Below are 22,719 nucleotides of genomic sequence, written 5' to 3' on the forward strand. Positions count from 1 at the left end.
GTGTGACAGCTCTCCAGCGACCAAACAGCGACGCTGCAGCGATCCGGATCGTTGTCGGTATCGCTGCAGCGTCGCTTAGTGTGACGGTACCTTTAGTGGAATTATCCACTTTACTTTCTTCACATCCTGGGAACCGGCCCACACCTTTATCTGTGCACTGCACCCAACAAGCTACTATTGTTATCTTGAGGTGGTGAGCAGATTATTTTTTTATGTTTCAGACTTATAAAGCATGTTCTACATTTAGGATTATTTTTCACAGTAGGTTAAAATGCATTTTTTAATGTCAGGAGGTAGATTTTGTCCCTTTTATATGTACAATAAATGTGAATTATTTGCTTAATCAATGTTTCTGGGAATACAGTGGGTACGGGAAGTATTCAGACCCATTTACATTTTTCACTCTTTGTTTCATTGCAGCCATTTGGTAAATTCAAAAAAGTTAATTTTTTTCACATTAATGTACACTCTGCACCCCATTTTGACTGAAAAAAACAGAAATGTAGACATTTTTGCAAATTTAATAAAACAGAAAAACTGAAATATCACATTGTCATAAGTATTCAGACACTCATATTTAAGTCACATGCTGTCCATTTCCTTGTGATCCTCCTTGAGATGGTTCTACTCCTTTATTGAAGTCCAGCTGTGTTTAATTAAACTGATAGGACTTGATTTGGAAAGGCACACACCTGTCTATATAACCTCACAGCTCACAGTGCATGTCAGACCAAATGAGAATCATGAGGTCAAAAGAACTGACCAAGGAGCTCAGACAGAATTGTGGCAAGGCACAGATGTAGCCAAGGTTACAACAGAATTTCTGCAGTACTCAAGGTTTCTAAGAGCACAGTGGCTTCCATAATCCTTAAATGGAAGAAGTTTGGGACCAGCAGAAGCCTTCCTAGACCTGGCCATCCAGCCAAACTGAGCAATCGTGGGAGAAGAGCCTTGGTGAGAGAGGTAAAGAAGAACCCCAAGATCACTGTAGCTGAGCTCCAGAGATGCAGTAGGGAGACGGGAGAAAGTTCCACATGGTCAACTATCACTGCAGCCCTCCACTAGTCGGGCCTTTATGGCAGAGTGGCCCGACGGAAGCCTCTCCTCAGTACAAGACATATGAAAGCCCACATAGAGTTTGCTAGGATTTCCAGACTGTGAGAAATAAGATTCTCTGGTCTGATGAGACAAAGATAGACCTTTTTGGTGATAATTCTAAGCGGTATGTGTGATGAAAACCAGTCACTACTCATCACCTGCCCAATACAATCCCAACAGTGAAACATGGTGGTGGCAGCATCATGCTATGGTGGTGTTTTTCAGCTACAGGGACAGGATGACTGGTTGCCATTGAAGGAAACATGAAGGCGGCCAAGTACAGAGATATTCTGGATGAAAACCTCAGACTTGGTCGAAGATTCACCCTCCAACAAGACAATGACCCTAAGCACACAGCTAAAATAACAAAGGAGTGGCTTCAGAACAACCCTGTGACCATTCTTGACTGGCCCAGCCAGAGCCCTTACCTAAACCCAATTGAGCATCTCTGGAGAGACCTGAAAATGGCTGTCCACCAACATTCACCATCCAACCTGACGGAACTGGAGAGGATCTGCAAGGAAGAATAGCAAAAGATCCCCAAATCCAGGTGTGAAAAACTTGTTGCATCATTCCCAAGAAGACTCATGGCTGTACTAGCTCAAAAGGGTGCTTCTACTCAATAATGAGCAAGGGGTCTGAATACTTATGACCATGTGATATTTCAGTTTTTCTTTTTTTTTAAATTTGCAAAAATTACTACATTTCAGTTTTTTTTCCGTGAAGATGGGGTGCAAAGTGTACATTTATGAAAAAATGAACTTTTTTGATTTACCAATTGGCTGCAATGAAACTAAGCGTGAACAATTTAAAGGGGTCTAAATACTTTCCGTACCCACTGTATATAATGATGGTGATTTGTTACAATACAGATATTCAAGATAAGATATTAGTAATGAAATCACATAAACAACAAACATTGATGCAACAGTTCCCCCCAAAAAAGAAATACTCTTTATTTCCCAACTTGCATAAAAAGCCCACAAGTGATTTGCCAGCTGTCATGGTTCACATAAGATGCACTCCTACCAACATGTTTCGAAACTATATGTCTTTTTGTCAAGGGCTTGATAATTTCAATCTTATGCAATCGCTGGATCAATTTTTGATGTTATGCAAGTATATTTTATAGTGTAAATATGTTATATATTGTGTATGTTACTTTTCATAAGTATATCTAAATTGCCAACACGGAATCCATGCATTTGAAAATTGATAACTTCAAAAGAGTATTTATATGGGAAATCAGAAAGCAGATTTTTTTTTTCCTGTTTATGATAAATTTTTATTAGAAATGCGTAATAAAAAATATGTAAAAAGTAAAGTAAGAAAAAAATAAAAAAAGAAAAGAAAAATAATGTATTGTACACAGATAGGTTTTTTCATCACCTATAACCTGTATGCAGATTAAAAAAATCAGCTTGCAATTTTTTGGCCAGTGTTGGGTGATCCAGGAAAGATGGAACCTGTAATTCCATACTACCAAAATTCTTCATGTGTGAATTTTTCTGTCTTGGTTTTAGAGAAATTTCAAAAAGTATTGCTATAGGAGCTCAGCAAATCCATACCATGTCAATTTAAAAATGCAGATCAGTTGAGGATATTCTTTGTTGGGTTGAATAGGCAAGTTGAAATCTGCACCAAACCCAAACGTCTGCAGATTATTTCTGCAGAGCAGTGAAAAAAAAGAAAAAATATACTGACCTTCCATGACACTTTGGTGGCTTTCCTGCCCCACCCTCTGCTGGTCTCCTTATGTCCCAACCTCCTATGGTGATGTTTCATCACATGTGACTGCTGCAGCCAACCAGTCTACAGCAGTCAGGTGAGATGTGATATTAACCCCTTCCCGACCCATGACGCCACGTAGGCGTCATGAAAGTCGGTGCCAATCCGACCCATGACGCCTATGTGGCGTCATGGAAAGATCGCGTCCCTGCAGATCGGGTGAAAGGGTTAACTCCCATTTCACCCGATCTGCAGGGACAGGGGGAGTGGTAGTTTAGCCCAGGGAGTGGCTTCACCCCCCCCCGTGGCTATGATCGCTCTGATTGGCTGTTGAAAGTGAAACTGCCAATCAGAGCGATTTGTAATATTTCACCTATTATAACGGGTGAAATATTACAATCCAGCCATGGCCGATGCTGCAATATCATCGGCCATGGCTGGAAATACTAATGTGCCCCCACCCCACCCCACCGATCGCCCCCCCAGCCCTCCGATCTGCCCGGTACACTGCTCTGGCTCCCCTCTGTCCTGTGCTCCGGCTCCCCCCGTGCTTTTGTCCGCTCCCCCCGTGCTTCAATCACCCCCCTGTGCTCCGATCACCCCCCCCTGCACTCCGATCCACCCCCCTCCGTGCTCCGTTCCACCCCCCGTGCTCCGTTCCACCCCCCCGTGCTCCGTTCTACCCCCCGTGCTCCTTTCCACCCCTCCCGCGCTCCGATTCACCCCCCCATGCTCCGATCCCCCCCCCCCGTGCTCCCTCCCCACACCCTATCATACTTACCGATCCTGCCGGGGTCCGTCCGTCTTCTCCCCGGGAGCCGCCATCTTCCAAAATGGCCGGCAGATTCGTTCCAAAGTGCATTTTGATCACTGAGATATAATCTATCTCAGTGATCAAAATAAAAAAAATAATAAATGACCCCCCCCCTTTGTCACCCCCATAGGTAGGGACAATAACAAAATAAAGAATTTTTTTTTTCCACTAATGTTAGAATAGGGTTAGGGGTAGGGTTAGGGCTAGGGTTAGGGGTAGGGTTAGGGGTAGGGGTAGGGTTAGGGTTAGGGCTAGGGTTAGGGCTAGGGTTAGGGGTAGGGTTAGGGGTAGGGTTAGGGGTAGGGTTTCGGTATGTGCACACGTATTCTGGTCCTCTGCGAATTTTTCCGCTGCGGATTTGATAAATCCGCAGTGCTAAACCGCTGCGGATTTACCGCGTTTTTTCTGCGCATTTCACTGCGGTTTTACAACTGCGATTTTCTATTTGAGCAGTTGTAAAACCGCTGCGGAATCCACACAAAGAAGTGACATGCTGCGGAATGTAAACCCCTGCGTTTCCGTGCAGTTTTTCTGCAGCATGTCTACAGCGATTTTTGTTTCCCATAGGTTTACATTGAACTGTAAACTCATGGGAAACTGCTGCGGATCCGCAGCGTTTTCCGCAGCGTGTGCACATACCTTTAGAATTAGGCTATGTGCACACGGTGCGGATTTGGCTGCGGATCCGCAGTGGATTGGCCGCTGCGGATTCGCAGCAGTGTTCCATCAGGTGTACAGTAACATGTAAACATATGGAAACCAAATCCGCTGTGCCCATGGTGCGGAAAATACCGGGCGGAAACGCTGCGTTGTATTTTCCGCAGCATGTCAATTCTTTGTGCGGATTCCGCAGCGTTTTACACCTGTTCCTCAATAGGAATCCGCAGGTGAAATCCGCACAAAAAACACTGGAAATCCACGGAAAATCCACAGGTAAAACGCAGTGCCTTTTACCTGCGGATTTTTAAAACATGATGCTGAAAAATCTCACACAAATCCGCAACGTGGGCACATAACCTTAGGGTTAGGGTTGGAATTAGGGTTGTGGTTAGGGTTACGGGTGTGTTGTGGTTAGGGTTGTGATTAGGGTTATGGCTACAGTTGGGATTAGGGTTAGGGGTGTGTTGGGGTTATGGTTAGGGTTAGGGCTGTGATTAGGGTTATGGCTACAGTTGGGATTAGGGTTAGGGATGTGTTGGGGTTAGGGTTAGGGTTAGGGCTGTGATTAGGGTTATGGCTACAGTTGGAATTAGGGTTGTGTTTAGGGTTAGGGTTAGGGTTGGAATTAGGGTTGTGGTTAGGGTTAGGGGTGTGTTGGGGTTAGGGTTGTGGTTAGGGGTGTGTTGGGGTTAGGGTTGTGATTAGGGTTATGGCTACAGTTGGGATTAGGGTTAGGGGTGTGTTGGGGTTAGTGTTGGAGGTAGAATTGAGGGGTTACCACTGTTTAGGCACATCAGGGGTCTCCAAACGCAACATGGCGCCACCATTGATTCCAGCCAATCTCGTATTCAAAAAGTCAAATGGTTCTCCCTCAATTCCGAGCCCTGACGTGTGCCCAAACAGTGGTTTACCCCCACATATGGGGTACCAGCATACTCAGGATAAACTGCGCAACAATTACTGGGGACCAATTTCTCCTGTTACCCTTGTGAAAATAAAAAAATGCTTGCTAAAACATCATTTTTGAAGAAAGAAAAATGATTTATTATTTTCACGGCTCTACGTTGTAAACGTCTGTGAAGCACTTGGGGGTTCAAAGTGCTCACCACATATCTAGATAAGTTCCTTGGGGGGTCTAGTTTCTAAAATGGGGTCACTTGTGGGGGGTTTCTACTGTTTAGGCACACCAGGGGCTCTGCAAACGCAACGTGACGCCCGCAGACCATTCCATCAAAGTCTGCATTTCAAAAGTCACTACTTCCCTTCTGAGCCCCGACGTGTGCCCAAACAGTGGTTTACCTCCACACATGGGGTATCAGCGTACTCAGGAGAAACTGAACAACAACTTTTGGGGTCCAATTTCTCCTGTAACCCTTGGGAAAATAAAAAATTCTGGGCTAAATAATTATTTTTGAGGAAAGAAAACGTATTTATTATTTTCACGGCTCTGCATTATATACTTCTATGAAGCACTTGGGGGTTCAAAGTGCTCACCACACATCTAGATAAGTTCCTTTCGGGGTCTAGTTTCCAAAATGGGGTCACTTGTGGGGGATTTCTACTGTTTAGCCACATCAGGGGCTCTGCAAACGCAACGTGACGCCCGCAGAGCATTCCATCAAAGTCTGCATTTCAAAACGTCACTACTTCAATTCCGAGCCCCGGCATGTGCCCAAACAGTAGTTTACCCCCACATATGGGGTATCACCGTACTCAGGAGAAACTGGACAACAAATATTGGGGTCAAATTTCTCCTGTTACCCTTGGGAAAATTAAAAAATTCTGGGCTAAATAATTATTTTTGAGGAAAGAAAACGTATTTATTATTTTCACGGCTCTGCATTATAAACTTCTGTGAAGCACTTGGGGGTTCAAAGTGCTCACCACACATCTAGATAAGTTCCTTTCGGGGTCTAGTTTCCAAAATGGGGTCACTTGTGGGGGTTTCTACTGTTAAGCCACATCAGGGGCTCTGCAAACGCAACGTGACGCCCACAGAGCATTCCATCAAAGTCTGCATTTCAAAACGTCACTACTTCACTTCCGAGCCCCGGCATGTGCCCAAACAGTGGTTTACCCCCACATATGGGGTATCAGCGTACTCAGGAGAAACTGGACAACAAATTTTGGGGTCAAATTTCTCCTGATACCCTTGGGAAAATAAAAAATTGCAGGCTAAAAGATCATTTTTGAGAAAATAATTTTTTTTTTTTATTTTCATGGCTCTGCGTTATAAACTTCTGTTAAGCACTTGGGGTTTCAAAGTCCTCACCACACATCTAGATTAGTTCCTTTGGGGGTCTAGTTTCCAAAATGGGGTCATTTCTGGGGGATCTCCAATGTTTAGGCACACAGGGGCTCTCCAAACGTGACATGGTGTCCGCTAATGATTGGAACTAATTTTCCATTTAAAAAGCCAAATGGCGTGCCTTCCCTTCCGAGCCCTGCCGTGCGCCCAAACAGTGGTTTACCCCCACATATGGGGTATCAGCGTACTCAGGACAAACTGGACAACAACATTTGGGGTCCAATTTCTCCTATTACCCTTGGCAAAATAGGAAATTCCAGGCTAAAAAATCATTTTTGAGGAAAGAAAAATTATTTTTTATTTTCATGGCTCTGCGTTATAAACTTCTGTGAAGCACCTGGGGGTTTAAAGTGCTCAATATGCATCTAGATAAGTTCCTTGGGGGGTCTAGTTTCCAAAATGGGGTCACTTGTGGGGGAGCTCCAATGTTTAGGCACACAGGGGCTCTCCAAACGCGACATGGTGTCCGCTAACAATTGGAGCTAATTTTCCATTCAAAAAGTCAAATGGCGCGCCTTCCCTTCTGAGCCCTGCCGTGTGCCCAAACAGTGGTTTACCCCCACATATGAGGTATCGTCGTACTCGGGAGAAATTGCCCAACAAATTTTAGGATCCATTTTATCCTATTGCCCATGTGATAATGAAAAAATTGAGGCGAAAAGAATTTTTTTGTGAAAAAAAAGTACTTTTTCATTTTTACAGATCAATTTGTGAAGCACCTGAGGGTTTAAAGTGCTCACTAGGCATCTACATAAGTTCCTTGGGGGGTCTAGTTTCCAAAATGGGGTCACTTGTGGGGGAGCGCCAATGTTTAGGCACACAGAAGCTTTCCAAACGCGACATGGTGTCCGCTAACGATGGAGATAATTTTTCATTCAAAAAGTCAAATGGCGCTCCTTCCCTTCCGAGCCTTACCATGTGCCCAAACAGTGGTTTACCCCCACATATGAGGTATCAGTGTACTCAGGAGAAATTGCCCAACAAATTTTAGGATCCATTTTATCCTGTTGCCCATGTGAAAATGAAAAAATTGAGGCTAAAAGAATTTTTTTGTGAAAAAAAAGTACTTTTTCATTTTTACGGATCAATTTGTGAAGCACCTGGGGGTTCAAAGTGCTCACTATGCATCTAGATAAGTTCCTTGGGGCGTCTAGTTTCCAAAATGGGGTCACTTGTGGGGGAGCTCCAATTTTTAGGCACACCGGGGCTCTCCAAACGTGACATGGTGTCCGCTAAAGAGTGGAGCCAATTTTTGATTCAAAAAGTCAAATGGCGCTCCTTCCCTTCCAAGCCCTGCCGTGCGCCCAAACAGTGGTTTACCCCCACATATGAGGTATCAGCGTACTCAGGACAAATTGGACAACAACTTTCGTTGTTCAGTTTCTCCTTTTACCATTGGGAAAATAAAAAAATTGTTGCTAAAAGATAATTTTTGTGACTAAAAAGTTAAATGTTCATTTTTTCCTTCCATGTTGCTTCTGCTGCTGTGAAGCACCTGAAGGGTTAATAAACTTCTGGAATGTGGTTTTGAGTACCTTGAGGGGTGCAGTTTTTAGAATGGTGTCACTTTTGGGTATTTTCAGCCATATAGACCCCTCAAACTGACTTCAAATGTGAGGTGGTCCCTAAAAAAATGGTTTTGTAAATTTCGTTGTAAAAATGAGAAATCGCTGGTCAAATTTTAACCCTTATAACTTCCTAGCAAAAAAAAATTTTGTTTCCAAAATTGTGCTGATGTAAAGTAAACATGTGGGAAATGTTATTTATTAACTATTTTGTGTCACATAATTCTCTGGTTTAACAGAATAAAAATTCAAAATGTGAAAATTGCGAAATTTTTCAAAATTTTCGCCAAATTTCCATTTTTATCACAAATAAACGCATAATTTATTGACCTAAATTTACCACTAACATGAAGCCCAATATGTCACGAAAAAACAATCTCAGAACCGCTAGGATCCGTTGAAGCGTTCCTGAGTTATTACCTCATAAAGGGACACTGGTCAGAATTGCAAAAAACGGCAAGGTCTTTAAGGTCAAAATAGGCTGGGTCATGAAGGGGTTAATACAGGAAGTTCAGTTGTGCACAGACACAAGGCAAGGAACCCATGTGAGTGTTGGGAACGTGAGTATACTGTTTTTTAATTTTGCCATCCTCGCATCGACAGATCCATAGACAAATCAGCATCAACATCCACACAATTTGGTGCCGCTATCCAGTATGTCTCTGCAATTTATAGTACAATTGCTGCAGAAATTTACAGAGTGGAAATATACAGGCCCATTATTCCAGCACTAACTACACATTGAAGGCAAATCCTTATCAGTATATAACATTCCCTTCTCACTTGCTGTCTAATGGATCCAGAATGGGCTGTAAGACATTGTCAGCATCTTGAGCCACACTGCTGCAGTTGCTGGCAGGAACATTCCCAGTCCCTTTGACCTGACTCAAGATGTCTCCCATTTGTTTCACACATTCCTCTATGTGTGGTTGGAAACTAAAAGGAAAGACAAAAAACACAATATTTTTTATTGTAAAAGATGCAAGACAAGTTTTATGTTTCTTCTTAAAGGGAACCTGTCACCTGAATTTGGCGGGACTGGTTTTGGGTGTACTATGGAGGACAGAGAATGAACTTCAATCCAATATTGCAGCCAGCATGCAGCCAGCGGGTAAGGAAAGGGTGAATCAAACACCCGAAAACTCCGCCCATATGACCCAAAACCAGTCCCGCCAAATTCAGGTGACAGAGTCCCTTTAAAGAGGACTCATCTGTTATCAGAAAAAAATAAAGTGCAAGTCGATTAATTGATAAGACTTTTCTCAAATAAATGTTATTAGCAAATGAAGCAATTTTCCCCAGTATTATAGGGATGCATGTTTTTCTTTCTCTTAACTAGAATGAGTGCTAAATCTACAGAGATTTCCTCATGTGGGAGACAAAAACTTTAAGGCTATTGTTTTGTTTTTTTCAAGATATTAATGGCAAAGTGGTACCTTGTGCCCAGATCTGGCAGCATTTTGGCCCGTTTCACAGTTTTGTCTTCTCTCATAAATTCACCAAAAGAGAATCACAAACATGGTAAATTCACCAATGTATGCGAAAGTGACGTGAAACAGTGAAACGCAAATCAGGTGAAAATTTACCTCCCAGTCAGGAAATATGACGTAATGTCTTATTGTTCGATCACACACTGAGCTCTGCTGCATCTTCCTGCGTGTGTAAGTGACATGCGGCCCAGACACATGCTGTGGGCTTTCTGACCCCCCTCCTCACACTGCCTGTCAGCTCTGTGTAATCCTATACTCCTTTCCCCTCCCTCAGGAATGCTTTTGTTTGCAGCCATGCCTCTTCTGAGTTGTGTGAGAATGATTCATGATGAATAATTCGACCTCAGGTGGTGTCAGAGATATGACAGTTATATATTTGGGATGTGCAACAATAGGGCTACCCACCTGTGCATTTTCTAAGCACAGTGCCCAATCAGAAACAGAGAAACAGATTACTGCTTAACCGGGGCTCATACCCACTTTGTGTTTATACTTAAATGAACTCCCATGTCATGCTGAGCATACTGATAACTTTGTCTTTCTTCTACGAGGTTCATACACCGAGATATGGTTAGAGATGGCTTTTCATAACTTTGAAAAAGGGGAGTATTCAGGCACCGAGTGAGGTCAGCACAGGTCAGCCTTGGTTTTGTTTTGGCACAGGTATAAGATAGTGAGACTTCATTTTTCACTAGCTTTTGTCCAGGAGGCTAGCTGGAGACGCTCTGTAATACATCTTGATGTATCGCCCCTCCCCCGCACCGCATGGTCTGCTATGAAATGATATGATAGAACTGTAAGTCTATTTTCATCTTTAATCCCCTTTATTTTTGTAATCGTCTGTATATACGCTACCTGTATCCTTTTATAATATCTTGTTATACTTTTGTAAACACTGCCTACCTTTTGGAGTAACACATATAAAATTACTAGCTTCGTTTCTCCTTGCTCTATAACGTACTGTCACGTCCTCTGAAGTAAATTATGCTACTAATTAGGTTGGCTCCTGACCCATTATTAAGTCAGGAATAGGAGTTGGTGGCAGCGGAAGTGTCCTGAGAAACTGGGAAAACTGGTAGCGATGGACGGCATTGATAAATATTGGTCCCGCCTGAGTGGGAGTAGTTATATTGCCCTCACTGCAGTGTGCCCATTAGCCAGTACATAGTAAGGCAGCTTTCTGGCGACTAATTATCCTAGGTGCAGTACCCTGTTTGACCTGAGGGTAAGGGGGCGCCAGAGAGCTGCAAGTTCCAAACTGGAACTGGGAAGTGGGATATAGAAAAACCCCCTTCAGAAAGGAACCGGGGCCAACTAACAACCCCGGTTCATGACACTCCCCTCCATCAATGAGCCTGAACTGTACTTCATCCTGAATAGTGTTATTTATCAGTCACGTCCCTGTGTAATATGCAGCCCAGACAAACGGTGAGGATGCATCTGCTTATAAAGGGTTTAATAGTTTCATGGTTTTATGGTTGAAAATAGACAACCTTAAAAGTCCATAAAGTTCAACCTATAGCTTACCATGTTAAAGCAGATGCTAATTGCCCATACTATGGAAAAAATATTTTCTGACTACATATATATGGCAATCAGATAAATGTCCTACTTCTAAAATGTAATTTGCATATACCGTAATATTATATTTTCAAAGAACTGCATCCATGCTGTACTTGAACTTGTTTAGTGAAATGACTATTACAACATGCTGTTGCAGAGTTTTCCATGACCTCACTACTTTTACTGTAAAGAATCACCAAAAATCTTCTTCCCTACGGAGTGTGTATAAAAGATCATTAAAAAGTTTCCTATAGTGTTAATCTACAAGAGAAGCACATAGGTGCTTGGAAGACATACCTCCTAGTTAATAATTAATCATAATTAATTTAAAAAGGAAGGAGTTGGCTATCTGTAAAGGGTCATTCCTAGTCTTTCACTACATACTATAATTAGATAGCCACAGCTACAATCGGCAGAAAAGGTTGGGACAGGATTTATCTCAGTTGCTGTTTCTAGCCTTCTCCTACTGATACTCCATAATACACAGAGATGTCTTCCATCTCTTCATCCATCATGAAGTAAGATAGTAGCACAGATCCCCCTTGTATTTCCATGCTCCTCACTCCCAGGCTCCCATCATACAGTGGTATCTCCAAGCACAAAGCAGAGCGTCTCATATTAGTTGTCACAATAGTTTTCTTTTTAGTTTTACTAATTACTAATTATACACAGTACATTTGAGAAAGGTTTTATATATTGGTCTCATACTTAATAAATAGTGAGAAGCAAACGTGCTGGGATACGATGTCATCCGAGCATACTCGTGTGCTAACCCAGTGTCTTTGGTGTTCTCGAATAATATGTTTGAGTCCCTGCGACTCCATGTATCGCGGCCGGTGAACAAACAGGCAATCCCTTCAGGTTTTGCGGACGTCGAACAGTCGTGAGACATACAGCTGCCGGGACTCGAAACAAATTTTTTGAGCACGCCGAGGACACTCGATTAGCACCCGAGTATGCTGAGCATGCTCGGGTAACACCTTGTCAGAGCATGTTTGCTCACCACTATTAATAAAGTATCACAGGAGGTGAATAAGGTCAAGGGTATTCTTTAAGGCGTAAGTTCAATTTTGGTAAAACTATAGAAAAAAACGACATTAAATAATCTACAGTATGCATATTTGCATTAAGATTAAGAAACTGTAAATTTACTTACCTTGTGGCAAACACTCGGCTGAGCTCATCCAGCACATTGTTGAGTTTCACCTGCAACTCCTTGAGTATGTCACTTGTTTCTGGATCCAACTAAAGATGCAACATGTTAACATATGAAGATACAATGTAGACCAAGAAATGTGTATAGCTAGACTGGACTCGAATTGACCCAAATGCATAAAACAAAAACAATATAATCCTGAACTGCAATCCTCAATCTTCATTTGTTGTGATTTAGTGGGAAGTCAGGGTTTTTCTGTCTTATTTTTAAAGTGGATATGTCTCAAGATTGCACAATACAAACTTTCATGTCAGAATGATATTAACAATTTTATGAGTAAAACTATAGAATGAAATGGCTTTTGAATTCAAGTGTACTCAGTCTCCGCCCTCCCAGCTTGACTGACAGCTGCTTCTTGTGAAGAGCAGTGTGAGATCTCCACAGCAGGAGGGACACAGATGAGTTGTCAATCAGACTCGGTGGGATAATGATTACATGGCCATTATGACATGGATTTTCATAGTGAATATAGCATTCTTATCAGCAATATATTCACTTAGTATTGTCAAATCTAGTGATAGACTTGCTTTAACGGGGTTGTCCAGGCTTGTATTTCAATTTGGCAGTCCCTGTGACTTGACTGTAGACTTATTCGTACTGTCAAGATTCCTTGGTGCTGGGAGCGGGCAAGGTATGCGATACATGTCCAGCCACAATCTGACTAGACGAGTCCGACCTAACTCAAGCACATGACCACATGTATGCAAATTACATACTTGCACTCAGGTGCCTGTCCGCGCAAGGTGCCGACACTGGAGAATTCTAACAGCATGTACTACACACGCTGTGAGGATTCGCAAGTCTGCAGTCATATAAAGTGACTGTAGACTTGAACACAACAGATTGCACGTGGTTAGTACACAGACCAGTGTTAGCCTATATGCTATTGCATATGTTTTTTTCTTTTTCAACAGTCTTCAGATGCACAAGGATAAAATCCTTAAAAATACTGTATGTAAATAGCAGGCTGGCTAAAAGTTTATCTCCTGTGCAGACGAGTACATAGAAGGTCAGCACTGAACTTAGCCTAAGTCTCATTGTATTTAGACAAATTCCACCATATATATGTATTTTTAACAATAGTAGTTATTGTAGATAAAATGTCATGTAATAGACTTACTTCTTTGCCACCCATCGCTTCAAACATTTTCTCCAGCTGGACCCGAAGTTGCTGGATGTTATTCATTAATATACATGGCTGTAAAGAGACCAATACTGATTGAAATACATTCAGATTAATTTTAGAAAGGTTGAATAGTATCAATGTTTTTTTTATCAGCTATCTTGGGTACAACTATTATCACTGCATTAGAATTGTTAAAGATAACTCGGTCACCAAAATGAAAGCTAGGTCTATTATTCTTCTAGCTTTATCACACAAAGTAGTTTTAATCTGGCATTTACTCACGGCTTACTCTTGTCTTACATCAAACAGTGCATTCCTGTCTTACTGGGTTATAATATAAGATGTATACAATCCGGGGGCTGGTTCACTGCAGTTTCCTTTTTTATCATAGCCCCCATGGGGCTGGGCTTACTTAGGAGGAGTGTAGCTAAACGGCTACTAGGTGTTCACTGGATCTCCTGATGGTGGAGTCATGCTTGGCTGCAGGTACCACTCCTAGGCAGTCCCCGGTACTGCAGCTGCTGACCCCAGGGGTCAAATATGCAGACATGAATAGGTCTAGGGCTCCACTCAGACTACTAAGTTCTGGATCCTCTTTATAACGGTAACTGACATGGACACGGACTCGGGCTCTGCTCAGACTACTAGGTTCAGGATCCTCTGAAAAACGGTTACTGACATGAAGTCTCAGATAGTGCTGATTCGGAGACTGGTTGTAACAGTCCGGATATACAGGGTAATCTGATAGGCACATACTCAGGCACACAGATCAGGGACACTGATTCAGGGACTGGCTGCACATGGACTAGGGAATGAGGTTCAGGCACTGGCCACAATAGGACCAGGGACTTCGAGTTCAGGACTGGCCACACAAGGACCACCGCCTTCGGGTTCAGGAATTGACACAACAGGATCAGTGGACTTTGGGTTTCAGGACTCTGGCCACACCAGGCCCAGGGGACCTCACAACTTCACTAGGAGACCACCTCACTCACTAATGATTCACTGTGTTGCTTGACACCTCCCCATTGGGGAGGGTGCCTTTTAAACAAGATGTCTCCCAGCTATTGACTGGGAGCCATCTTGCAGGTGCACTGTAATACTAAATGCCTTCCAACCATTGACTGGGAGCATTTAACTATGTACGTGCACTGCCCCTTCAAGAGCAATGTGCAGACAGCTGGAGACAGGGAGTCCCCCGGGGACCACGCTACGCAGCCAGGGCGGTGAGTATGTCAGTGTCCCTGCATGTGGGGGACCATGCAGGGGCACCGGCAATCATTACAGGATGGATTTGAAATGAGCCCCCTGCAAGCACGTCACCCCCCAAATACAGAGTGGAGGGGAGCGATTCTTTGTTTTGAAACTCAATGGAGGTAGCCTACCCTGAAACTGATTCCAAAAGCTAAGAACAAGCACACATTTTATCAATAAAGTATATTAGTATGTGAAAACATTTTAAATTTAAAGAGGTATTCTCAAGTTTGGAATTTATCCCCTATTCTTCGAATAGGAGGGAATATCTTTCCTATAATTGAGGGTCCGACCACTGGGATATCTCATTCCGAAAACAGAGATTGGGATCGTTGAGGGTCTCACAGGGGAAGTTATGCCTTATCCAGAAAATGAATAACTTCCAAACTTGAGACTATCCCTTTAATACACAGTAGTAACATTTTTCTGCTGAACAATACATTTAACAATTATTAGCATATATTGTGTATTGATATGGACACATTACCACTTTCTCTTCTTTCTTCTCTTTGGAGCAATGTGAAGCAAAATCTTTGGAGATTATCTCTGCATACTGAAGAAGCACATTACTGATTGTCTGGACAGAAAACATGAAAAGATTAGGGTGCACATAAGTGTGATCAAAAAGTTATGGCAATTCATAGAAAGAAAGACAGAAGAAAGACGTCCACAACCAAAACAGAGTTTTGCCAAAGTAGCATTTCTGCAGAGCTATATAAGATTTAGAAGTGCACTATTCTACCTCTTTTCTACTATTTTATAGTGTAAATGCAAAATCACATGTAAAAATAAAAACCTAAATTAATGCAAATTAAAATAGAATAGTGAAAACTTCTTAATTTATGAGTGAAAAAATTATGATTTGGAAAAACCACAGCACACTCTGTAAATTAAGGCTATTTACATGTAAATTAACAACAAATAACTGTAAAATTAAAATTCAACTATATGAAAACACTTAGCTAAAGGCTTAAAGAATAAACTCATACATATGTGATACCAAGCAAAGTATGAAAAAGGCGTGTGCATACCTTGGCAAATCTGCGCATATAATGGCCAACAATTTGAGGATCTGGACATTCCAATTTTTTAATTATCTCAAAGCTCTGATTAAGTTGTGAGAAAACATCCACCACGGAGCAAGAAAAGAGAGCATGTTCGGAGGTCTGCTGAAACTGTAATGCAAGTAGAGACAGTATCCAAAAATTTGAAATAGTGGCTTAAGAATACAAGGAGTGCAGTGAAAAAGAGAAATATTAATCTTTCCAATTTATTTTCTCTAGTCTTGGTTTTGGGTGAAAAACAATGATCAAGTCTGCACTGGGAAAGTGGCTTTAGTGAGTGACCTTCTAAATGTGTACCCCCATCACAAGAGTGCGGCAATGAATCACCATTACAGGTTAAGGATTGCAGTTCAAGCCATTTATTCTAAATTGTGTAGATTTTTTAATGGCATTGGTACTGATACCAGAAATATTTTTATGGGGGAGTGACTCTCTTGAGCTAAATCTTTATTTACTTCATTGTAATAGTTTCCAGTCAGCTCCTACAGTATATTAAACATAGCCATAGGACCCTAGTCACCTTACAGAGGTCAATAAGAGTAATTTTGGCTTTCACCAGACTGGCATACATCTTTAAACCACAATCCAAATGCGGTCATCTCTTGTTTTTATGTGATCCTTCTAGTCTTCATTTGTCAGTCTCCCATAGAAGATTCAAGAGGGGTTCTGTCTAGTCGAGCATCTTAAGCCTACCACACACATTAAATTAATGTTGGCTGCACGTGCTGATATTGACGGGTTTGGTCGATACTAAAAATGTGTATGGGGTGTCCGTGCATTCGGAGTGCCGATCACTTTATTCTCCTTGAGATATGCCGCTGGCAGAGATATTCTCATAGAGAACAGAAGATGGGATTGGCAGAATGAGTGCTCCTGTCAATGGGAGAGAGAGCCATGTTGACTGTTGGCCAAACAATTGACTGAAGCATTGTCTAATATCTATGGGTGTCTTTAGAATACATAATTTACAAATCAGTACTACTTTTTAAAAGCGGACTATCTCTGTGATTTGTCAAAACTCTTTTGTGTAGCTGGACAGAGTTGGCTAATAGCTGCAACAGAGAACAGACACGTTCCATATGATGAAAGAAACAGGAACGTCTACTTCCATTGTCCTACACAAACTTGGAACCCCAGACAGTGACTGGCATGAATCAGACATGTTACACATGTTTAGTAGTGCTAAATTCCAAGCACATACAGAGCATAATTAGTCCTAATTACAAGTTGTACCATATCACCACCTTTAGGTACAAATAATACTAGTTCTATTAAATTCCAAATATAGGCACCCATACAAATTAGACTAAAGTAATCAGAATCCACCGATATCAGCATGATCAGCTGACAGCCTAATGTTTATTTCCTAACTCTCCATTTACAGATGTCAAGGAAGATAAGGGTCCAGCAGATTGACTAGAAGATAAGCTGCTACCAGAAAGGTCTGGAAACAGCTTTCTTCTCTTCCCCTGTGAAAAAAACATGAAAGCTCAGCCAACAAGAGCTTGTGAATGGCGAGAATCAGTTGCACACCTGTCTGGGGAACTCTATTGGCTCAATTTAAATTGACACTCTCTTGGAAATTTTCTCTACTCTTATGCTTTGTTCATATGTCCATTTATACTTTCCATCTCTCTGTTCTGTTTAGAAGAGACAAAGAGGAGAACAGAATTAACATCATGCGCATTCCTGTTTCAAAACGGAAGCCGAGGGTCACATTGACATATATGGGGGCCTGTTTGATTTCCATTTGTTGGTCACCTTGGATGAAAAAGTTCTGCACGCAGGAAACCAAAAGGCCCATATATAAATCAATGGGGACCCTCTGCTTCCTTGTGAAACACTAATGAATGATAATTATCTGTTCTAAATGTAACAGAAAAAAATGGAAATAATAAATGGGCAATTGAATAGAGCCTTATGCATAGTGCTAGCTTAAGATAAGAGAACATTGATATATCTGGTCTTCCTGCTGTGTTTCCATCAATACCAAATTTAGAAAAGATTTGCATTGATAATGCATTTTACTAATATTTTTGGATGCAATGTCTAATTTGAAAATACTATTTAAAATAATATACACTTTTGTTAGCATAAAGACATAATAAAATATGCAAAATACAAAATGGCTTAATTTGATATTTGTGTCATTTCAGGCATATGCCACTATTAATAAATGTTATAAATTCTCTCATCTTAAAGTGCTGTTTAGGCCTATAGTTCAATAAAACAGCACTAACCCCATCTTTTTTGTCTCTTTCCAAGGCACCATGAAGAAAATCCCGTGAAACTTCTTCATTTTCATCCAACCACTGGATGACGAATGGCTCAAACCAACTGCAGAAACATTAGGAATAATGTGTAATTGAAAACTGTATTTTCTGAAGCCATACCTTTTTTTTAAAAGTTAGGCCAGATTAATTCGCAAAATTCTCAGAACGAAAAGATCCAATATGTGCATTATACTTACGCAGGGTATTCAGGAACTTTGCTCCTAAAAGATGGAAGATCTGTCACATATTCATTGTATAGCCATTTCACCTTAAAGTGTAAGTTCATATAGTCGGCACTCTTACACAAGCGGTGCTTGTCATGCTCTAAAAATATTAAAAAAAACATAGTAGGTTAGCTCCTCTGGATATATATGAAATGTAATCTACCATATCTGGCACTATTTCTACCTTTTCCCAAGATTTACAGAGATATAAGTGGTATTTCTATCTACTACCATAGCTAAGGAATAGAGGGCACACAACAGTTTTACCACTCTAGACAGAATGGTATGATGTGTACTTCACTTGTACACCATATCCATGACCCTTGGGACAATTTTCCATCCCTAAAGGCCCTGTAAACACAACATGATCTGCCCTTACAGTATAAAAGCCTTTATTCCTATCTTAAACATTTATGGCATATTCACAGCTTATTTACTGGCACATGTGTTTGTTCTATTCATATACTGTATATTCAGGACATGTCCAGAAGATATGTCATAAAGGTCTGATGGGTTCCACCTATAGGACTCCAACATTTTTTTAAAGAACCAGTAGCACACATTTTGCAGAATTGACTCAAATCAGACGTATAGGCACAACTGATAGTCTTTCTGGATATTTGGTATGCACAGATGGATGAAAATCTCATACAATTAACATATGCATGCAGTTTAATGTATTCATCTTAACTGCTGTCATACTGCGAAGTCTTTGTATATCAGCAGTCAACAGGCTGCCTAGAGCTATACATACAAAGAACCTCTGGAAACAGCCCTCAACTCCTATCTGGCATGTAGTGAATAAACAAAATATTGAGAACAGAATAGAAGCAACACAATACATATAGGAATTGGTATGATGTAATAGTAAGACTAGCTCTGTGATCTTCATATATGGAAAAGAAGTTACCTTCCATAGCATATCTCATATCCTGAGCAAAGAGACTCCACATCACTTCGGCACTAATTTTACCAACATTAAGCTCCTGAGGGAACCTAAGTAGATAGAGAGAATTAGTCAGAGAAGGGTATATAAAAAAAACTAAGCACTAAATATGGTTATAATGTCAGTCTCCTAACAAGGAAGATTAAAGGGTATTCTCATGTTATAGTTGCCATAGGGAAGGGAGAAGGGAGGACTAGAATGTGGAATAAAATGTAACCTAGATTGGTAAATTCTAAAATAGTGAGATTAAAAACAAAATAACTATAGTGGCAATATATGTTAAAATGGAGAACATATATATTGGACTACTATTGTGTATCATAAGTATTAGTGATGAGAGAACATGCTTGGAAAAGGTGTTATCTGAGCATTCGAGTGCTAACCGAGTGACTTTGGTGGACTCGAATAATATGCTTGAGTCCTTGCAGCTGTATGTCTCTCGGCTGTTCAACAGCCGCGACACATGTCGACATGGAGCCGAAGGGACTCAAACATATTATTCGAGCTTGCCAAAATCACTGTTAGCACCCAAGAATGCTCAGATAACAACTTTTCCAAGCACGTTCGCTCATCACTAGTAAATATGCCACAAAGGTGGATCAAATACGGTCCCAATGTATAGTGTATTGTAATTTATTCCTGTCTAAATAAGGTTTTGGCCAATGTCCCTTAATTAAATGGCCACTAATTCCATATGGACAATCAGCCCACTGTAATGGATTTGTAGGTCAAATATGTTTGGTGGTCTATCATGACAAATATGTCATATCATTCCATGACAGAGCAAGCTTGTATGGAATAATATTGTATATAGCTGGCAATCATATGTACGGTGATGCCATGCAGTCAGTGCTTGATGTAATATTTAATATTGTTCCTAAATATAACCAATGTTAAGCACAGTAATCAATAGGAGTGCCTCTCAGTTGTGCTCCATATTGCATAAAACACTACCTGTTTCTGAGGCTATTGGCAATACTCCCACCTCCAATACAGAGTAGAACCTTTTTTAATAAGTCAATGATATAGAATAAAAATTCTTAGATGATCATACCACCTTTTGATATTTATTGCCTCTTTAACACATTTCCTTTCTTCAGTAGTGGTAAAATACAGAATTTCATGCCTATTTACACTATACATAGAGGATCTTGTCCTGTATGCTTTCTCTTTTGGAGCACCCCTTTGGACTGCTTTTGACTTGCTGTCCTGCCCTCCCTCCATGTTGTAATTTTTAAACCATTGCTGTATATTACTTTTTTGCTGATTCTGTTCTGTTTTGCAGCATGCTTGTTCTTCATGTTTCAAGTCACAACAGGAAGTTAGTTATACATAAAATGTTGATGTGTAGGTTGAAAGGCTGACATGCCCGAGGAAAATCAATTGGCTGCCATATCATTTTTGATTTTGGTATTATGTTCATAACGTGCCATGAGTTTTATTTTTTTTTTAAATCTGTGGAAGCATGGTTGAAAAGCAATGTCTGACTTTCATTTGTTCATTTTCATAGATATTATATTATTATTCCCATTATAGGGAATCTTGTATCAGAAGTTCTGTCACAAATTTCAGAGATTTACAGTACATGGAAAACCCAGTGTAAGCGGGTATGTGAGCTGAGCCCTACTGTGATCTTTGGGAGGCAGAATGAACAAATCAACAGCATGTCAAGAATTTGTTCTATTTATTTTTAATGCTGTTTCTCAAGAAACATAAGTGATTAGACAAATGTATTCTTTGTTTTGGTGCAGTGATACCAGATTTATAAAAACATTTTTTGCATTCATATATTTTGAGAGCTATAATTTTTCTATATTTCTGCCATGTGAGGGCTTGTTTTTAGTGGGACGAGTTGACGTTTTATTGGTACTATTTTGGGCCCATAACATTCTTTGATTGTATTCTATTTTGATTTTTGTTAGGCAGAATAAACAAAAACCATCATTTCAGGAATTGTTTTTTGTTGTTGTTTTTTTTATGCTGTTCACCATATGGTAAAAGTGATAAGACAGTCTTGTCCTTTGGGTAAGTACAATTATAATGATACCACATTTATATATTTTTTAATTTTTTTGCTCATTTTACACAATAAAAAACATTTTTTTAGAAAAAAATAACTGTTTTTTGCATTGCTGAGAGCTATATAGCTTCTTTATTTGTCCACTGATGGAGTTGTATGGTGGCTTGTTTTTATTGCAGAGCAAGATGGTGTATTCAGCTATACCATTTTTATTTACATTTGCCTTTTAATCGTGTTTTATTCCACTTTTTGCCTGTATTGTTTTTAATGCTGTATACTTAAGGAACTAACTAGTGTAACAGTTGTATAGTTAAGGTCGTTCAAGATGCGGTGATACCAAATATACACACGTGGTCAAAATTGTTAGTATGCCTCGTTTAATGACAGAAAAACCCACAGTGGTCACAGAAATAACTTGAATCTGACAACAAAAGTAATGCTAAATAAAAAATCTATGCAAATGAACAAATTAAATTCAGACATTGCTTTTCAGCCATGCTTCCACAGAATAAAAAAAATAAATAAAACCCATGAAATAGGCCTGGACAAAAATGATGGTACCCCTGAAAATAATGTGACAAAAGGGACATGTTAAATCAAGGTGTGTCCACTAACTAGCATCACAGGTGTCTACAGTCTTGGAATCAGTGAGTGGGCCTGTATATAGGGCTACAGATACTCACTGTGCTGTTTGGTGTTATGGTGTGTATCACACTCAACATGGACCAGAGGAAGTGAAGGAAAGAGTTGTCTCAGGACTCAGGAGATTAGAAAGAAAATTATAGACAAACATGTTTAAGGTAAAAGTTATAAGACCATCTCCAAGCAGCTTGATGTTCCTGTGAGTACAGTTGCACTTATTATTCAGAAATTTAAGATCGATCACAGACCACCCGAAATTCCCTAGCAACGAGCCTGGATTAAGGGAGACCCCCAGCTGTGCCCCGGAGAAGTTATACCGGATCCGCAGGCACAGAGAGGCTCTGCAGCACAGCGCATCGAGCTTAGGCCAACACAGAGAAGACTCCTCAGGCTCAGCAAACGGATCAGGGAGGCCCGGCGGGCGACGTGTGACGAGGTGAGTGGCGGCAGCAAGAAGTTTGCGGACCCCCGCCGAGCTAAGGGGGTAGTGAAGGGGAGACCCCCCGCCCCCGTATTCCCCGCGGCACCCGCAGAGAGAGCACCGCGAGCGTGCACACCCGGATCCCCTGCAGGCAGGCGGCGCGTGGTGAGGAGAGCGGCGGCAGCAAAAAGTCTGCGGACCCCCCGCCAAGCTAAGAGGGTAGTGAAGGAGAGACCCTCCCGCCCCTGTATTCCCCGCTACACCCACAGAGAGAGCATCGCAGGCGTGCTTACCCGGAACCCCTGCA

At 41.0% G+C, this 22,719-nt stretch overlaps 1 protein-coding gene across 1 annotated transcript in view; it reads right to left on the reverse strand.

Moving 5' to 3' along the window:
• Positions 1-22,719, reverse strand: part of UNC13A (unc-13 homolog A) — a 381,474-nt gene that overhangs the window by 94,985 nt on the left and 263,770 nt on the right. Inside the window, exons 27-34 of the mRNA XM_069741790.1 lie at positions 19,294-19,379; positions 18,357-18,483; positions 18,127-18,223; positions 15,854-15,997; positions 15,310-15,399; positions 13,563-13,640; positions 12,383-12,471; positions 8,957-9,109 (exon numbers count right to left, since the gene is read on the reverse strand). Coding sequence (XP_069597891.1) covers positions 8,957-9,109; positions 12,383-12,471; positions 13,563-13,640; positions 15,310-15,399; positions 15,854-15,997; positions 18,127-18,223; positions 18,357-18,483; positions 19,294-19,379 — 864 coding nt within the window. The remainder of the gene's footprint in view (positions 1-8,956; positions 9,110-12,382; positions 12,472-13,562; positions 13,641-15,309; positions 15,400-15,853; positions 15,998-18,126; positions 18,224-18,356; positions 18,484-19,293; positions 19,380-22,719) is intronic.

The sequence above is a fragment of the Ranitomeya imitator genome, chromosome 1 (genome assembly GCF_032444005.1).
Source record: "Ranitomeya imitator isolate aRanImi1 chromosome 1, aRanImi1.pri, whole genome shotgun sequence".
NCBI lineage: Eukaryota > Metazoa > Chordata > Amphibia > Anura > Dendrobatidae > Ranitomeya > Ranitomeya imitator.